The 17,866-nt window shown below is 44.7% G+C and overlaps 2 protein-coding genes across 2 annotated transcripts; both read left to right on the top strand.

The window, feature by feature from the left end:
• On the top strand, positions 1-1,479 carry LOC146188049 (uncharacterized). Its single transcript, XM_084604984.1, has 3 exons — positions 1-12; positions 423-676; positions 1,355-1,479. The coding sequence occupies exons 1-3, from the start codon at positions 1-3 to the stop codon at positions 1,470-1,472; spliced, it is 384 nt and encodes a 127-aa protein (XP_084461110.1). The 3' UTR covers positions 1,473-1,479.
• Positions 1,480-2,194: 715 nt separating this feature from the next.
• Positions 2,195-17,066, top strand: LOC146188048 (uncharacterized). The gene is made up of 4 exons (XM_084604983.1): positions 2,195-2,534; positions 6,743-6,750; positions 15,800-16,053; positions 16,949-17,066. Exons 1-4 carry the CDS (start codon positions 2,195-2,197, stop codon positions 17,064-17,066), a joined length of 720 nt encoding a protein of 239 aa, XP_084461109.1.
• Positions 17,067-17,866: the final 800 nt, after the last annotated feature.

The raw sequence follows: 17,866 nt of genomic DNA, 5'->3' as shown, positions 1-17,866 counted from the left end.
ATGAGGACCCTCGTAAGTCAGAACGGCCAAGTTTTCCCACGTTTAGAAGCCCCCGGTGAATTGTCAGAAAGATGCACTGCAATTTTTCAAATGATTAGCAATCACCTTTAGTTCAAGAATGAACTTAAACTTTTTCCAGAACGATCCATTATACTGGCTGTGTATTGTCAATATAACTCGAATTGTTTATTTCGTGCAGACAACTCGCTTTATAGATTCCAAATTGTTAATGAACAGCTCAATGCAGCTGATACCAAACGTGCTTTAGACACTGCCGATGGCTACTAAAGGATCAATCAAATTTCAGCTAGCTTACCTGTAACTGCTGCTCTCTACATCACTGGAAATGAGCACCACGATTTCGCATGATATAGTGCCGCCTAAGCATTCAATTGCTTTAGCATTTGATTCCTTCCCTGCAGACACTTGTCGTATTCTGCCTTCTGGTTGCCGGCGCGCACTGCGGCGCCGTCTTCACCTACGGCGTCCCCTCCGCTGTGGTGCACGCACCGGTGTTACACGCACCAGTGGTGCACCAAACCGTGGTGAGGGCGCCCGTGGTGGCCGAGCACAAGGAGCTGGTGCACGTGCCCCATCATGAATACGGATACACCATCGAGAACAGCAAGGTAGTCCACCCAAAGTCCACCGTCGTCCACCACGACCCCCTCACCGGGTAAGCAGATTCAGTAAATTGAATAGAGAGCACTTGTTTCCTGAGACTTTATGTCACATTCTAAATGTATACTCAAGTCGCCGTCCGCAGTGAATTCACAGCCACATTCAGGACGGCCACAGAGAATTGCATCGCGGCAAATAATGTTGCCAATTATTGCTAAATCTTCCATCCTGTTAGCTAAAGGAAAATGTTTAACCTCAACACGAAGATATCAAACCAAATATTTTCATCTATATGCCTTCTTTGCCATTGTATTGTTTTGATTTATGCCGGCAACAGGCAGCTAACATAAGGCGAACAAGCTTGTCCACGCAAAGACACTTTATACCAAAAAGTAATAGGTATCTCTGTAGGGGGTTACTTCAAGAAATATTAATCGCGCCGGTAATTGCAGGAGAAATGGGACATAGTTAGGTATTCATTTTGCCTACGCACACACCTCGCCTATTTCTAGTGGTCGAAAACAATACGCATTACGGCATTCACTTCGCCAATGTATTTCTTTTATTTCCTCATTTGGATAAATTAATGGCGTTTAGGCTGGATATTGCATAGAATTTGTTGATGCATCCCTCCCAGTGAAGTTCGAACATGACAGATGCTTCAGAAAGCTGCCGGCAATGTTGGCCTTTATTCCCATCACTTAATAGCCTCTCGTCCATGCTTCCACTGCAGCCTTCCATACCAGCAAACCGACTACCACCACGCGCCAGTGCTCACCGGATCACGTAGCTCCGTGTACCATAGCCGTCCGGGATACGTCCAGGAACGTACCAGAGCTTACGTCTACTGAACTCCGATATCATCATAAACTCCCTCCCCTTTCCTCCCCCCCCCCCATCCCCACCTATTAGCTGAAAGCGAATAAACGCCTATGTTTTTCAGCAAAGTTGTCAGTTGAGTGTTACTGTCAGAGATCGAGCCTATGTCTGGCTCAAACAACTCCCGTACGCCTACACGTATACAAGGACAAAAACGTAGACATTCACAATCTGTTCCAGAACCTCGCAAAAACAGCGCCTTAAAAGGAGAAAAACCAGCGACATTTTTCTGTGCTTTTCCTTTTGCAAGAACAAAACAACTACTCTGCATCCAACCCTTGCATAAAAAAAGCGTCTGTCGGCCCCTATAACCTGAGTCACTTCGGATGTTATACCTTTTAAACCAAATCAAAATATAAATTGGCGCTCAGCGCCTAGGGATACTACACAACGTAGCCGCTGGCAGGTCCTGACTAGATCAGCCGGTGCTCGCGTCTCGTTGCAACGCGCTGGGGCCAGGTCATCTTTTTTTACAAGATATACTGCAGGTGAAGTTGGAACATAAGCCACAACCACTTTGTGTAGCTATATTCCTACCAAAAGTCAAGATCACATTCAATATCAAGGTGAAAGTGAAGGTCAAAGGTCAGCTGACCTGGAAACAAGCTTAACGGGTGAGCAGCTGCGTGGCGAGACACATGAACACTGACGTGAATCTCGAGTATATATACAGTGCCTCAGCCGGAGTCATGCCATGGACTCGGAGGAAGACCAACTGAGCAGCCGTGGTCGCTACGATCGTCGGTCGGCTGCATCCGACGATCCGAGAGACATTGCGTTGCGAACTCAACGGTTTCGAAGGAGGAGCGAAGAGGCTAAAGCCAAAAAAAGCGGCGGAAACGCTGGAACAACGCAAGGAGCGTCTTGCGAAATGCCACCGAGACGATGCTGCAAGGTGTGGGTGACAAGCACCATCGATGGCCGCCGGCGCCGCACTCACCGCTTCTGCATCAACACCGTCAGCAACAGCAGTGATCGAATAACAACGGGGAAACTTGCATCGATTCTCCAGATGAAACATGCGATCCATATAAGTGAGTTCAAAAGTTCTGCGCCACATTTTTACCAGAAGTTCCCCAACAATTCGTTCGGAATTGTGTGTGGTGTGTGCGAACTACTCCGGCACAGAAATGATTTGACTCTGGTGAGTGAATCGATATATCCCATTACTCATGCGGCTTTCCCGGAATGGGATCCACAAACGGTACTACAGGCTGTTGTGCGCCCGACATGCAAGGACAGTTTTACTAAATCCAAGGCACCCCTGTTCAGGGTTAGCAATTGTTAGCGAGGACCTGTCCAGCCGTATCTACGGATACACCAAGTTCGAACCAAGGCGAACTTCTTTACGGATCACCGGAGCCTCTTCGTAGTCATAACCAAGGAAAAACCTCCTGTCGAATAAAGAGCTTTACCATGTGTAACCATGCTTCAGTTATCGCTTCACACTAGGTCTAACCGAAGGTGAAACACAGCCAATATTTTTTTTTGTGTGTAAAATGTTTTCCGAGTGAAATCACTAATTTCTCAAATATTTTATGTGGGCTTTAAACCTTATTCTATTGGCTATTCCATCTCATAAACATCCTATAAGAAACATTATTGTAAAAACTTTGGCCGTTATAATTGTGGAATGCTTTCAAGTTACTTTTTATGTCGGAAAAAAAATGGAGTTCCGAAACGTATTCTAATTTTTTCATAGTTGTTATCATTCGCTGTCCGTGCTTCCCGACAGGGCATTGCTCTGGTAGTTGGCGTCTAAGCCTCCACCTTTTGTCGCGTAAAGGCTATAATTCAGTGCTCATTCTTGGAAACAGAACCAGAAAGCCGCTTTCAGATCTCTTCGATTTTACTGCATCGGCTGCATTAGTTCAAAAAATGCAGCGTCACTTTCCTTCTTTTTCCGGTGCCGCGCGCCATCCCTGAACTTCTGTCCTCGTTTTGTCAAGATGCAGGATTAGTTCGGAAGCCGTTCTCATTCATCGCGCACCCGCTCCAAAGGCTAAAAGTTAGACTAATCGAAAGCGTCGTTTTGCTTGGTTTTTCTTTGGTTAGACAGATATGGCTTTGCAGCCAATAAATTGCCGGCACTATGGAGTCGAGGATGCCGTCGACTACAGGAGGGAACACGTATTGCCTGCATTTGTGGTAAAAGGTGAAAAGCCAAAGGTGACAGGTCAAGTGGTGATACACCATAGGTGGTAGCATAGTTAAGCTATATAGCCACACTGTGGCATCTGGCTCGTTAAAGGCCAAGCCACCTGTTACGTTGACCTTGGCTGATACATGCCGTAGTAAAGGTTTCGCATCAAAGTACAGAATGGCGCACGTGCCGTCCGGATAAGAGCAGACGACGCTGCGTATTGTTCTGCAAGGTTTTGTTCGGGATGGTTAACTACTAAGGGATGCGAGTTGCTATGTAGTAATACGGAAAGTTGAGCTAGTTGGTACATGATTGCGAATTACGAGCTTGTTTAAGTTCTGCTGTTACAAAACCATGTGTTCACGCTATCGATAGCAGTTTCAAACAACAGGTTCAAAGGTTAAGGTTAGCGGGCTTCCCGATAGATGTGATAATTCTAGCTAGCAATAAAATCATAAAGAAGATTAAGGCTTTTGGTAGAGAGGATACACGGGTCCATATCAATAGCGATAGAAGGAAGTATGCAGTGATCCCGTATACCCATCGGTTATCCCATAGGCTTAAGCAAATCGGCCGTAGATATGGAGTTAAAATGTTATTTTCGGTTCCTAATAAGGTGGGCAAAATTTGTGCGGCTGTTGACAGAAGGGCTAGAGATCAGAAACAAAAAAGTAGAACAAGAAACAGTGCGTACCAAGAGGACCATGATTCGCGTTTAGTCGCATGTGAAGAAGGGGTTGTGTATCAAGTACCTTTTAAATGTGAGAAAAATTATATAGGGCAAACCGGCAAATGTATTAATACGCGCCTGCGCCAACATAACACTTCTTTGAATAGTGCCCCGTCATCCAATTTGGCCCTTCATTATAGAGACTGTCAATTGAATAAACCTAGTGGGTCAAATGTGCCTAGTAAGAAACAATGCCTACCGCTTTTTAACAAAACCAAGATTCAGTTTAGACACAAAGATCAAATGACTAGAGAACTGTCAGATTCATATCACATCCATAAGAACAGTGACACGTGCGTGAGCTCACCATCTGTAAGCATCCAAGATTGTGAGATTTTATATCTGGATACATAGGAAAAATCTGTGAAGCGCAGGTGCCTTTGGTTGTCTTCTGCGAGTATTTATTCTGTGTTCTTCGAATAAACTTTCAGTTGATAGTAGCGCCTGTCCTTGTCATTACTCTCTCGTTGTTGTTCTCCGTCGCAGCGCTCGTAAATTACAATCGAGTTGCTATGTATACATGATAGTTAAATTGCATGCTGGTGATTAGTATTTTCTTGTTTGTCAGGAACAGTATTTGTAGCTGTGGCGACATATAGCGGTGATGCCGAATGACAAATATAGTGTTGTCGCATTGCCCTATGTAGTGCTTTCTTTTTTATTCTTGTTCTCGTACCGTGTCGTGGGATGTAGGTTTTAGCCTTTGCAAGCGGGTAGCTGCGGTTTGCGGCCCGTTCCGAGCAGAAAGTTGATACAGGTCTTTTCCGCAAAGCAGAACCAGCTACCATATATATGACAACACCGCTTATTCTGTGATTAGTGACCTAAATCAGGCAAGCATGTACACCTAGGGGCCTCTGTGACATCAAATTTATTGCCTACGGAGTAAATCGACGTTTGTAAGCCATTGTCAACCGCTGAAAAATGCACGTCTTTTCAGCAAAACCAATGCGTTTGAACTGTAGGCAGAAACCCTTAATTTATTTATTACCCCTGATCTTGTTAAACGCCTCCCCAGGCAGTCTGAATCAAGCTTATACTCGTGGCAACTGGCTGCAACATTCGCTCCCAACACAGGCGCAGCCACATTGCCCAAATATTCATCAAACCTGTGGCAGTCAACGTGAACCCCGCCGTAGTCGTCGCCACTTACCCAGTGCAGTAGGTCTACGGAAGCCTTGAAATGGACCATAACGGACATGCTATACGGCAGGCGACAAAGTTCCGCACACTGCGTGCACGTTGGCGGCTGCTAGGTTATATGCCTACCTTCGCGCATTCGTTTTGACACCTGCCATCGCTGCTCGCTCACAGTATCCCTTGGTACTACTGCAGAACTTTTGAGAACTAGTGCTATAAAAAATAAATTGATAGTACAGCCAGTGCAGGCCAATTCTAAGGGACCTTCCTTCTCTTTCGCAGTCTTAGTTATTTTATCGCCTCTGTGACGCTCAACCAGCAACACGTATTTTCGCGGTCATTCGACTCGAAGCAGAGGCCACAACTGGCAGAACGCCCTGTCGCTTCCACCTGGCCTGTCCCATCTACCTTTTATGCATCCACTGCACGCTTGAGAGCATCGCAATAGCTGTACCGTGCGCAAGCTCCACGTCATATTATTTTGTTGCATATTTCGCATAATTTTTATAGTTTCGTTTCGTTTGCTTTATGGGGCTTGACGCCAAAAGTTATTCAAGCCATGAAAGATGCCGTAGTGGAGGGTTCCGAAACTTTGGACAACCTGGAGCTCTTTAACGTGCACTGATATCGCACAGCAGACGGATGACTTGGTTTTCGCCTCGAATAAAAAGCGGCCACCGCGGCCGGGATTCGATCCCAACAGTAGTCGAGCACAGTAATCACTGCACGACCACGAGGCTTTCTAAGGGTCGCAAAAAAAAGTCACACGCGATACATCCTCATCGTCAATTCAAATGAGTTTATTCTTCCAGAAACCTTGTGTGGTCTCGTGGCCACTATAAGTCGCACTTGCCCACTTCGGAGTGGAGGCCTTTCCCAATTTCCTCCAAATAACCTGTTCTGGTACTATCTGCATCCACTTGACCCCTCCGAAAGTCTTGCCCTCATCCGCCAACCTAAATTCCTACCGACATTTGCTACGCTTTCCTTCCCTTGGAATGATTTTGGTTACTTTAAGCGAACATCGGTGGTTCTGAATACGCACTACATGCCCTGACCATGCCCATTTCTGCTTGCTTTCCACTAGAATGCCAGCAGCACGAGTTATTTCTCTGACCCACTCTGCACGCTTCCAATCTCTTAACGCTACACCTATCATTTTCCATTCCTAGCTCTCGGCATTGATCTCAGCTTAAGTAGGACCCTTTTCATTACCTTGCACGTTTCAGCCCCACAGGTAAGTACCGATAAGGTGCAATTGTTATATAATTCCTCTTGACCTATACCGGCAAGCTGCTACTATAATTTGCGAGTACTTCCCTAATCTTATCCGTCCCAATCTTTTCCTCCTAGTTTTTTTCTTCCTTTCGTGAGGTTAAAATTGTCACGAAAAAGAACCTGTTGCGAGGTATCTGAAGGTGCTTTGAATCTTTGTTTATCACACTTCGGGTATTCCGCCATTACTAAGAAAGTTCAGTAAATAAATATATGATTCCATTACTTATTGAGAAATAAAATATAGCCTGAGTAAGTCTAGCTAGATTGAAAATTATATTCAATTGGTTCCATTTGCGTTCACGCTTTTCATTTTTAAAGTCTTGCTTAAAATTACGTAGGACATGCCTACGATGCGATCCAGGTACACGTGATTTATTAGCGACCATATATTTTAATAAGATGACAGGTGCAATGTTAACGAAAAATTAAAGAGAACTGCAGAAACTGCATTGGAGTAATGCGAAAGCACGGATTCAGCTGTTTGCTTCTGGTTGCTTCTAGTTGCTTATATCACTTCCTGTTTACCCATTTTAGTCTCTGGTACTGTCAAATTGCTCGCCAATCCCTTCCTAGTTTCTTTTTTAGTTCTACTTCCGGTTGCGTGACGTCACGTCCTCTACGTCACATTATTTCACTTGTTTTCCCTTTTTGGTTTTTGGTACTTTCAAATTACGCCACTCACTTCCTGTGCCCTTTTTCGGCTCTACTTCCGGTTGCGTGACGTCACATTCTTGACGTAACCCTTATTGATTGCCTTAATTAACTACTTTACTCTTTGGTACTTTCAAATAGAGGTTTACAAAAGTACGTCTGGCAACCGTGAGCGGCACGCTGATCCCGCGCTGGCCGCCATATTTTGTTCGCTCAATCCGTTCGCTTCGTGTCCGTCCGTCAGCGCTCGCCGTTCTGTTCGCGCTTTTCACGTTTTAACGTAGTGTGCTGTGCTTGGACCTCTCTTCGGTCCCTGGCGATTTCTGTTAGCGACGCCTAGAAGCGTATTTTGACAGCCGAGATCTGGCGGGGCCCACCAGCCGCGCTGCCGAGCGAAGTTACAAATTGCTCTACGAATCGTGCATGGGCCCCTCGGCAATCCGCAGCGTCATCCCAATCCAGGTACAGTATCCAGAGTTCTGTAATATGGATTTTTTTTGTCTGTGCGCCATTGCTGTTTACTTAAATGCCTATGAGAGATCATCGCGAGTTTGTTTCCTTGGTTTGCGCAATCGCCGTCGCTCATCCCACTGGAAGATACTTTGTTGGTGAAATGAGCGAGGATGCATTTTATTTTGTGATAAAAGCATCGCGTAATTTGACGTAATTTGGACTGGCGCTGAGCACTTTCCTTCCCATGCCGTCGACGCAGTAGTTGGCATTAGTCTCGGAAATAATCGGGGGCTGCGTAAAAAAAAAAAGTGCCATGGTAATTTGTGCTTCCAGTGATTGAATATTGATTGGTGTGCGATAGGCGATGACGAGCTAAATCTTTATAATTATTTGATCAATTGATGAAATAAAGAAACGAAAAAAAGAAAAAAATTGGAAAGTAAGGGTTTAAAGGTGTCAGAATGAAAAACCAGTGCTTGGTGATGCTAAGGAAGAAAATTTAGAATGTGTAATCGATTAATTGAAATAATTGGAGAATGTGTTCAAAAGCCAATTGTTGCTGACGCATGCGTATTGGTGTATAAAAATATACAACGTCAAAAAAATAAAGATATGATAGAAATATAACATAACATACGTAACAGAAACATAACATATATAACAACATATAACACTACACTTGTGTGTAGTATGTTACTTTTGATGAATTCATATTTCACTGCATTGTATTATTTTCGCCCCTCCTGCTAGGGCCAGTTACGACTTGCAGTAATTGGTTAAATTAAATAAATAAATAAAAGAGCTAAAATATAACACGTGAAGAAAGTAAACATCGTGCGTGTGTGTGTATGAGAGAGAGGCACTATCGCGTTATACCTTTAACGGCGGAGCTTAAGTGACCCCCTAATCTTTCTATAACGATATGACATAATATAAATCTGATTTTATGAACACAGCCAGTTGCACAAAGCACAAACACTTCGCTGTGATGTGAATTGACTTTTCAAAATTCTTTTCGTTTCAGCCGAGTTCCTCCTCCTCCGAGTTCCTCGAAGCTTCCAATGTGCGCGCTTTCATATGAGATTACGCTTCAAATGTTTACTTTCTGACAAAGGGAATAAACAAGAAATCGACATATTTAAAAATTCCTGTGAATTTCAGGTAGCTGTGAATTAGCGAACCATCGGGTGACTCGAAAAAACACACAAAAGTGAAGCGCGCGCTTCGTTATTTTATCAGCCGCGCTGGCAGGTATAAAACCTGAGCTGCGCGCTCTGGACGTGGACCGGTCGAAACGGGCTGCACGTGAGCATGTTACAACACACTAGTGGGGTGTCATCTTTTCCTGCTTTTCTAGACGCCGCGGGTTTGGCAGCCGCTTGCTTTTGCAGGGTGAAACACGCACCTCGGGCGCACTAGACAACCGTATTGCTCTCTGCACCAAGCACTACCATTTCGTACGGCTGTGAAAAGTAGTTTCGGTAATCATGCCCGTGTCTTAAATCCAATACAAAATGGTAAATGCAACCTACGTACAAAATCTTTCAAAGAACGTATTAGCACAATAGCGTTCGTTATACATGCATTGCTCCTTCTCCCGTGTCCTCCATCGCAACATAAGCTTATCCTTCAAGTTCACGAGGCTCCATAGCGCTCAAAACAACCTTGCTGTTTTAGGTGATAGCCCATTCTGTGAACTAGCTCCCAGTCAGAGGGGCGTGCAGTAATGCTTTACACGATACAAGTGACCCTTGTAAAGCCGATTAGTACTGCAAACGAACGTTCGCATACACGCGTATACCTTGATTCCCTGCGCGTCTACGACGGTGCGCTGGCTGCACAAGGGCACGCAACAACATGCTGGCATCATTCCGAATAGAGCTTGGAGCTAACAGCGACTGCTGTGATGTTAAAAGATGAAACAATCGTTTGTAAGCATTCCAATGCACCTTTCTGTGCATGCACGGGTGCTACGAAGGCGCACGTTGACAGCGTACTCGATGGTAGGCGCGGGCGGACTGAGCAAAACATGGCCGCCGCGCGCAGTTTCTGTTTCTTTCACTAGATGGCGCTAACTTTTGTAAAGCCCCTATTGGGCGCCAGTTCCTTCCTATGCCCTTTCTTGGCTCGACTTCAGGTTGCGTGACTTCACATCCTTGATGTCACCTTAACTGACTGGTTAAATTAACTATTTTAGTATTTGATGCATTCAAATGTGGCGCGAAGCCACTGCATAATGAGACATTTTCGCCTTTCCTTTTACATTTCTGCCTCTAATTAATTACCTAATTAACTTGTTGACCTAATTATTCTTTCGGACACATTATGTCATCCTGTGTTGATTGACACCACTCATTAACCTCTCAGTTACAACTGCTGCGGACACAAATTTGCGTCTTTTGCCTCTAATTAATTACATAATTACCTTTTTGAACTAGTTATTTTTCCGGCCATAACATTATGTCACCCTCTATCGATTGACACCACTCATTAACTTCTACCACTCCTCAATTACTCACAACTGCAGCGGTCAACTTTTACAGTTATGCCTGTAATTAGTTACCTAATTAACTTAATGGCATAATTATTATTTATAACACAACGTTACGTCACCCTCAATTGATTGGCACCACTCATTAACCTCTACCACTTCTCAATTACTCACACTGTGGCGGACACTATTTTGCGGACACGGCCTGCGGACGCGGTGTGCGAACAGAAACCAGTGAACATAGCGAAGTAATGCTTTCGCATTAATAAAAGTGCATAAGTTAAGAGTATATTTGGCTGCAAAGTATTGCAATAACCGCAGCAGGAAACATGCATAATATTTTAGGTGCACAGAAATAAACTCGCTGCAGTGCTACGAGTTCTGAATGGGGCGAAAAAGATAAGGACACAAGAAGAGGACCTGCGACAAACGCTGACTCTCAAGTGAGAGTCTAATATTAGTAAAGCATCGAATAAACCTCCTGCTGCGTGTGTCAAACCGTTATAAAACAATAAAATACAAGATATAACCCGAACAGGTCACTGATATGTGGGAAAATATTTGGAACTTCTTTCTTGTGCAGCAAGAGACGGCTTCCTAACGCAGTTGTCTCTCCGTTTTGTGATGTGGAAGGCTTCCACATTTTCACGAAGTATCCCAGTGCTCCCAGAGAACGCGTGCTCACAATCAAGATGACCAGTCGCGCTTCACATTGCATTCTCGCATTCTCGACAATGTTCAACCCGTTTTCAACCGTACCCAGTTTTTATAAACCTCTTTTGTTCCTGCAAGCGCACATTTAAGCACCTGCCGATTAGCCTGTTTCAAGATACGGAAACTACATACTGGACGCCAACCTTGAATGGAACAAACTCAAACTTTTGATCAACACCGCATCGAGATTTTGTTGCGCCCTCATGTTCCTCTCTTTTTTGCCCAATTAACAAACACGCACGATATTATTTGCGGCACTGCAAGAACCCTTGAATGTCGAACCACAAGCCAACTTTCTAGGTTCACGCGGCAACTTCTGCACGTATGAAACTACAGCTAGTTTCTTTTTCTGAGCAGCCTGCTTATTCACCTCACTGCCATCGCAAGGTTTCGTAATTTTGCATAACAGGAATGGGTATGCATAAATGAGGAGCGTATTTGGGAATCCATCATTCATCATCATCAGCCTGACTATACCCACTGCAGGGCGAAGGCCTCTCCCAAATTTCTCCAGTTACCCCGGTTCTGTGCTAGCTGCATCCACTTGACCCCTGCGAACTTCTAAATCTCATCCGCCCACCTAATTTTCGGCCGCCCCCTGCTACGCTTTCCTTCCCTTGGAATTCAGTTTGTTACCTTACGCGACCATCAGTTATCCTCTCTTCGCACTACGTGTCCCGTCCATGCCCATTTCTTCTCCTTCATTTCCACTAGAATGTCAGTAACATGAGTTATTTCTCTGACCTAGCCTGCACGCTTCCTATTTCTTAATGTTACCCCTACCATTTTTCGTTCCATAGCCCTCTACGTTATCCTCAACTTGAGTAAAAGCTTCCTGGTTAGCCTCCACGTAAGCCTCCATCATCACAGAGGCACTATGCTTGCACTGTAGAGCTATCGTTTATTTCGGGTGCGCACCAACTCGGGTGGCAAAACTCAGAATTGATATTCGCTGAGCTGAGCTCAGATTATAACGCCGAAAGACGTTTTCCACTTCAAACAACAATTTGTGATCAAAGTACTAGAACGCACCGTCCTGCAGAATGTTTAGTGAATATTAAGCCCATTCAACTTCGTTTGAAAGCCCTCAGCCTGTTCACAGCTCGGTGAGGAACATCCACTTCTCTGACTAAAGCCAGTTAGTTAACCTCAAATTTGTAGTCATGTCATACCTCCAAAATTACACCGAGAAGCGCACTCTCCCTTTGCAAAGAAACTTTCCCTTGAAACTGGGGCGACGGGTGAGTCGATGTACACATCCGAGTTTTTCACATGAACAACTTCGCCTAATCTCAGAAAGGCGCATTTCAAATACGACGTCTAAAGCTCAAAAACACTTTACCCGACAGCCCTGAAGCACTTCTGAACTTCAGCTCGTCACGCATTCGTGATAGCGTCATTAAAAGTACTGAAGATACCATGATCTGGCAGTATGAAGGAGCACTGAACAAGCGTAAATGGGGTATGCCTCAGTTCGCAGGTCGACCCAACGTTTCGGCAAGTGGACTTGTCTTCGGGCAGAGAATACAAATCCTTCCATTCCACAACAAACGCACGCAACGAAAACTGTCCTTGTTTCTGTAGGCCCTTCACTAAACCTGCCAAACTGATATTACCCAATTGTTATTCCACCAGCAACTCTGCTGTGTCGGTGAAAAATAAATACGCAGAATTTTGCCTAGACCATTTCTCGTAAACCGCGGTTTGAAAAGGTCAACCACGTTCACGACAGACCTAGATAGGAAAAGAAAAAGGTAGGCTTGAAAATCAATATGCAGAAGACTAAGGTAATATTCAACAGCATCGGGAAGAAGCAGCAGTTTACATTAGGTAGCGAAATACTGGAAGTAGTCGGCGAATATGTCTACTTAGGACAGGTAGTAACCGCAGATCCGCACTACGAAAAGGAAATAACAAAGAAGAATAAGATTGGGATGGAGCACATTTGGCAAGCACTCCCAGGTTATGACTATACAGCTTACCGGTATCGCTCAAGAGGAAAGTATACAACAGTTGCATCTTACCTGTACTTACCTATGGGGCTGAAACGTGGAGGCTAACAGAGAGGGTTGTACTTAAGTTGAGGAAAACGCAGAGGGCTATGGAAAGAAAAATGGTAGGGATAACGTTAAGAGATAGGAAACTTCCAGAGTGGGTCAGAAAAATAACTCAAGTCACTGACATTCTAGTAGAAATCAAGAAGAAGAAATGGGCATGGGCAGTACATGTAGTGCGAAGAGAGGATAACCGATGGTCGCTTAGGGTAACAAACTGGATACCAAGGGAAGGAAAGCGTAGCAAGGGGCGGCAGAAAGTTAGGTGGGCGAATGAAGTTAAGAAGGTCGGAGGGGTCAAGTGGATGCAGCTAGCACAGGACCGGGTTAGTTGGAGGAATTTGGGAGAGGCCTTCGTCCAGCAGAGGTTATAATCTAGCTGATGATAATGATGATGATGAAATATTTTTTTTATTTGATCACCACCGCACTGCAGGTTTCCATGCATGTCTTACTCACCCACTTCTGCTATAACTCTTAATTACGCTGCCGTATGTATAAATAAAAGGATAAATAAATTGATACAAAATACATATGCAGCGCCGCGCGGCTAAGGGTAGTAGATAAAGGGGTGGTGAAGGCTGAGGATCCGAAAATAGACAAAATCGCGGATTCAAAAAGCACTGCATGTGACACTCGTAGGAAAATATTATACGGTAATAGTTAATGAAGGGAAACCAAAACAAAATGTATAATATATGAACAGAGAATCAGACAGTGATCACAAACGATAGCAGAGACTCGGACTGTGTAAACGTAGCTCTTGAGAAGCTGCTTCGAACTCAATTATGAAGCGGTTTATCAGCAGCAGCCTGACTATACCCACCGCAGGGCGATGGCCTCTCCAATATTCCTCCAATTCACCCGGTCCTGTTTTAGCTGCATCCAATTGATGAAGCGACTACTTAGATGTAAACGCGCGTTACGCTACATGGCGCACAGAGACTCCCGATATTATTTGCGACAGTGGATACACATTCGATATGTTCAAATCGATGCGGGAGTGGTTTCAAGCGACGGTTCCACGTAAAAATGGGCTGACTGCAAACACCACAAAACGTGAGACAGCATGTGAAACAGACCACAAGCAGCTCAGTATGTTTTCCGCTTCCCCACCTTTCAGGCTGTTGTGATCATGTACATGAACTTATTAATTTATTGTGTAAATACTGTTCGTACAGCAGACTCTACCGTAACCAAAGCAGCTGCGTTGGCCAAGAAATTACAGTGCACCTAATGCACACATGGATCCAAATTCTTTATAAAAGCACAAACAACAATCCCACCAGGCCGGGTATCACGTGTGATAACAGCTCCAGCGACGCATATTTTCGTCACAACATTTCGTGTTACGTAGCCGTTTTTGCCATTCGTCCCAGCGCACCCCCCCCCCCCCCCCTCCCGTTCTGTCTGCGATCTCATGAAAACTCATGACAAGAATAACCCTCAAGTACAGTAAGGTTACGCCCACAATCATTCCTCACGCAGCGCCAAAGTACTTTGCAAAAACATCAGACGCAGGGTTTCGTTCTTTTGGTGTATCCCGATAAATGTAGCAATTTCGACTTGCGCTCGCCGTCTCATATATGTGACTAAATACTAAGCTACATGCATCCCCGGCGAAAGGCTCCTTCGGCACGCACCTCAGAGAGCAAACACGCACGCGGCTGAGGCGCGCTTGCGATCTTCGTGTCTTAACTAGAATGGCCAACGACCAGAGGCGACCACGCTTCGTCGTGTATTGCCTCCATACCGGCAAACTTTTCTCCTTTTTGTCATGAGCTTTATGAACTTCTACACTACAGAGTACCGCCCCGTTATATATATGCGACGGACAAAACAAGGAAAAATAGAATATCGGCAAGAGGCAATTAAACACCTAAAAGCAGGAAAATCAAAAGGAATCGACAGAGATGGTTGCATCGTGATCTGCTGTGTCTAAGCGAGAACGGCTCGCGAGTAACATTCTGTCACGTCCTCAGGTCATGTTAACTGCACTGCGGGGAGTGAAACACCAGTTTGTTTAAGGAACACACGTAAGCCGCCTTCCGCACCTTATTTGTCTGCTAACCGCCAATGAAAGGCCTCGCTTAAGGAGAGGGGAGGGTATACCGTGCACGAGTATAAAAGCAGGCTGTCTCGCTAGAGCAAGGCACACTCTGGGCTCATATCCCTCTCCTGCACAAACAGCCAGCTCCGCTCGTGCAAACTCCACCTTCCACCATGAGGACCCTCGTAAGTCGGAATGGCCGTGTTCTCGCACGTTTAGAAAACCACCGTGAAGTGTAAAGGCGCACCACAATTGTCGATCTGATTAGCAATCGCACAGTACCTTTACTTTAAAAATGAGCTTCAAACTTTCCCAGAGCGATACTCTCAATAGCACATTTTATACGGGCTGTGAATGGTAACTTTAAGTCAAGTTGCTTGATTGGTGCAGACAACACCGTTTGCAGATTTAAATGATTATTAAACAGCACAACGCAGTTCATATTAAAAGTGCTTTAAAAACTTTCCATAAAGCACTTACAGGAACAACCAAATTCCAGCAAACTTGCGTGCGATTGCTGCGTCCCAGGAAATGGGTACCACGTAAGTGCAGCCTAAGAGTTCAATTGCTTTAGGATCCGATTCCTTCCCTGCAGACCTTCGCCATCGCCTGCCTTCTGGTTGCCGGCGCGCACTGCGGCGCCGTCTTCACCTACGGCGTCCCCTCCGCTCTGGTGCACGCACCGGTGTTGCACGCACCAGTGGTGCACCAGACCGTGGTGAGGGCGCCCGTGGTGGCCGAGCACAAGGAACTGGTGCACGTGCCCCACCACGAATACGGATACACCATCGAGAACAGCAAGGTGGTCCACCCAAAGTCCACCGTCGTCCACCACGATGCACTCACCGGGTGAGGAGACTCCTGTGCTCGTATTCAGAGAGCTCGCTTTCGCAGACATTAACACGGTGTGTCAGGGCGGGATGACTGCTGCCTGTAAGCATCAAATGAATTGATGTAAAATATACGATGAAAGTACCGAAAAGCCGAATAGCGTCCCATTTCCTCTTAACATTCACATTTTTCAGAATGGCAGATCGGTGGTCTTTGAAAAGTCTGCAGAATAATTTGACTAAAGTAGAATAAGCACTCAATCAACAGTACTGCATGCAAATACGTACATATTCACTTTTCTAATTATAATACACTTTGAAAGGAGCTTTTCAGGGCACAAATTATGTGTGAAAAAACAAGGCCACTCTCTATTGTTTTGGTCCTTCCATCATGTTACTTTTATCACGCTAATATTACTGCACGCGGATAATGTATCATCAGTGAGCCGTAAATCCTTTTTTAAACTAAAATATTTTACTTTCATCCTGTAGTTCGCGACTACTTTTTACTTACTCGATACCAATAAGCTAACTTTTCTAGATGTGTTTTATTGCAACAGGCGTATGATGTAGTGAGATGAACTGCACAAATTTCAGAAAACGATGTGACTGGTAGTTGAAAGAGAGTTTTCATATTAACTGATTTCATACAGCAGCCAATTTGCAGTTGTTCTTGATGCTTTTGAAAAGAAGGATAGATATGAAGTGGCGCCACTAGAAGGCATTGCTTTTTTATTTCAATATAGACACTATACCATTACCGAAATGGGGACGACGAGTGTGGTATTGGGGGGGACAATACATATGCGCCCAGCGCAATGTACCCGCCTTAGAGCAAATATCTGAAAATCACCATCGGCAATATCAACCGTTACTTCTACGACTTAAATGTCTTCATTTTGTTCCTTGGCCAGCCTTCCGTACCAGCAAACCGACTACCACCACGCCCCGGTGCTGACCGGATCCCGGAGCTCCGTGTACCACAGCCGGCCAGGATACGTCCAGGAGCGCACCAGGGCCTACGTCTACTGAAAACAGGCCTCATCAATGATCACTCTACCTCTGACCAATGGCTCGATAGCAGTCCACCATCATCATATCACTTCGAGCTTATTGAGGATGAATAAACGCTGATGTTTGTCCGCCACAAAGCTGTCCTCCAGAAAATCTTATTGAAGCGAACTCGAGGTTGGAGGGGACGAATGTTTGGTAAGCCAGTGTTCTAGCTTCCGGAGATGCTGAATTTTAAGCCCGCCAGAGATAGCCTATGACACGTGAGGCATCAGAACATATTGATTAGACATGAGAGACTAAGATTCTTGTTATAAATATGTTGATACAAATGGGATAAGCATTCGATGCTGAGGAAAGGTTTGCGTCTGAAGGTTTTCCTTTGCTCTAATAAGTAATTAAGACTTCCCTTATAAACCCAAACTGGTGTATGCGTTTTAAATTATTTTGAGGCAGCTGTTGAATGTTGTAAGATGCTCTAAATATACTAGTGAAGTTTGTTTGTAATTGATCGCATTGAAATAATTGGTCTGAGTTTCCGACGGTTATAAAAGTTTACTTCTGTGGTTTGTCTTGCGCGCGCAACAATTACGTCAAACTTGCACAGACTACTGGGCGCATTTTATTGAGAGAACTTTTAGGCGTATCGATTAAATATCTTCTGATATATTGGTTTTGCCATTATTTATATATATTATTAATGATACGAAAAAATTTATTTCCAGAACTTTTTTTGACAATGTTCAAAATTTCTGTTTCCACGTTTCCGCCCTAAGGGGCGGAAACATGAGGCTAACCAAGAGAGTTTTACCAGAGGGCTA

Source organism: Amblyomma maculatum, chromosome 5 (assembly GCF_055883805.1).
Source record: "Amblyomma maculatum isolate TAMU_Amacu chromosome 5, ASM5588380v1, whole genome shotgun sequence".
In the NCBI taxonomy this organism is placed as follows: Eukaryota; Metazoa; Arthropoda; class Arachnida; order Ixodida; family Ixodidae; genus Amblyomma; species Amblyomma maculatum.
The sequence above is the reverse complement of the archived record's forward strand: the minus strand, read 5'-3'. Positions and strand labels throughout refer to the sequence as shown.

What these genes read in the sequence shown, in the direction of transcription:
- LOC146188049 (XM_084604984.1), top strand. An exon ending in CACCACGACCCCCTCACCGG is followed by an intron (nt 677 to 1,354) that starts GTAAGCAGATTC and finishes CTTCCACTGCAG; the next exon opens with CCTTCCATACCAGCAAACCG.
- LOC146188048 (XM_084604983.1), top strand. Translation starts at nt 2,195, where the DNA reads ATGGACTCGGAGGAAGACCAACTGAGCAGCCGTGGTCGCTACGATCGT. An exon ending in CACCACGATGCACTCACCGG is followed by an intron (nt 16,054 to 16,948) that starts GTGAGGAGACTC and finishes TTCCTTGGCCAG; the next exon opens with CCTTCCGTACCAGCAAACCG.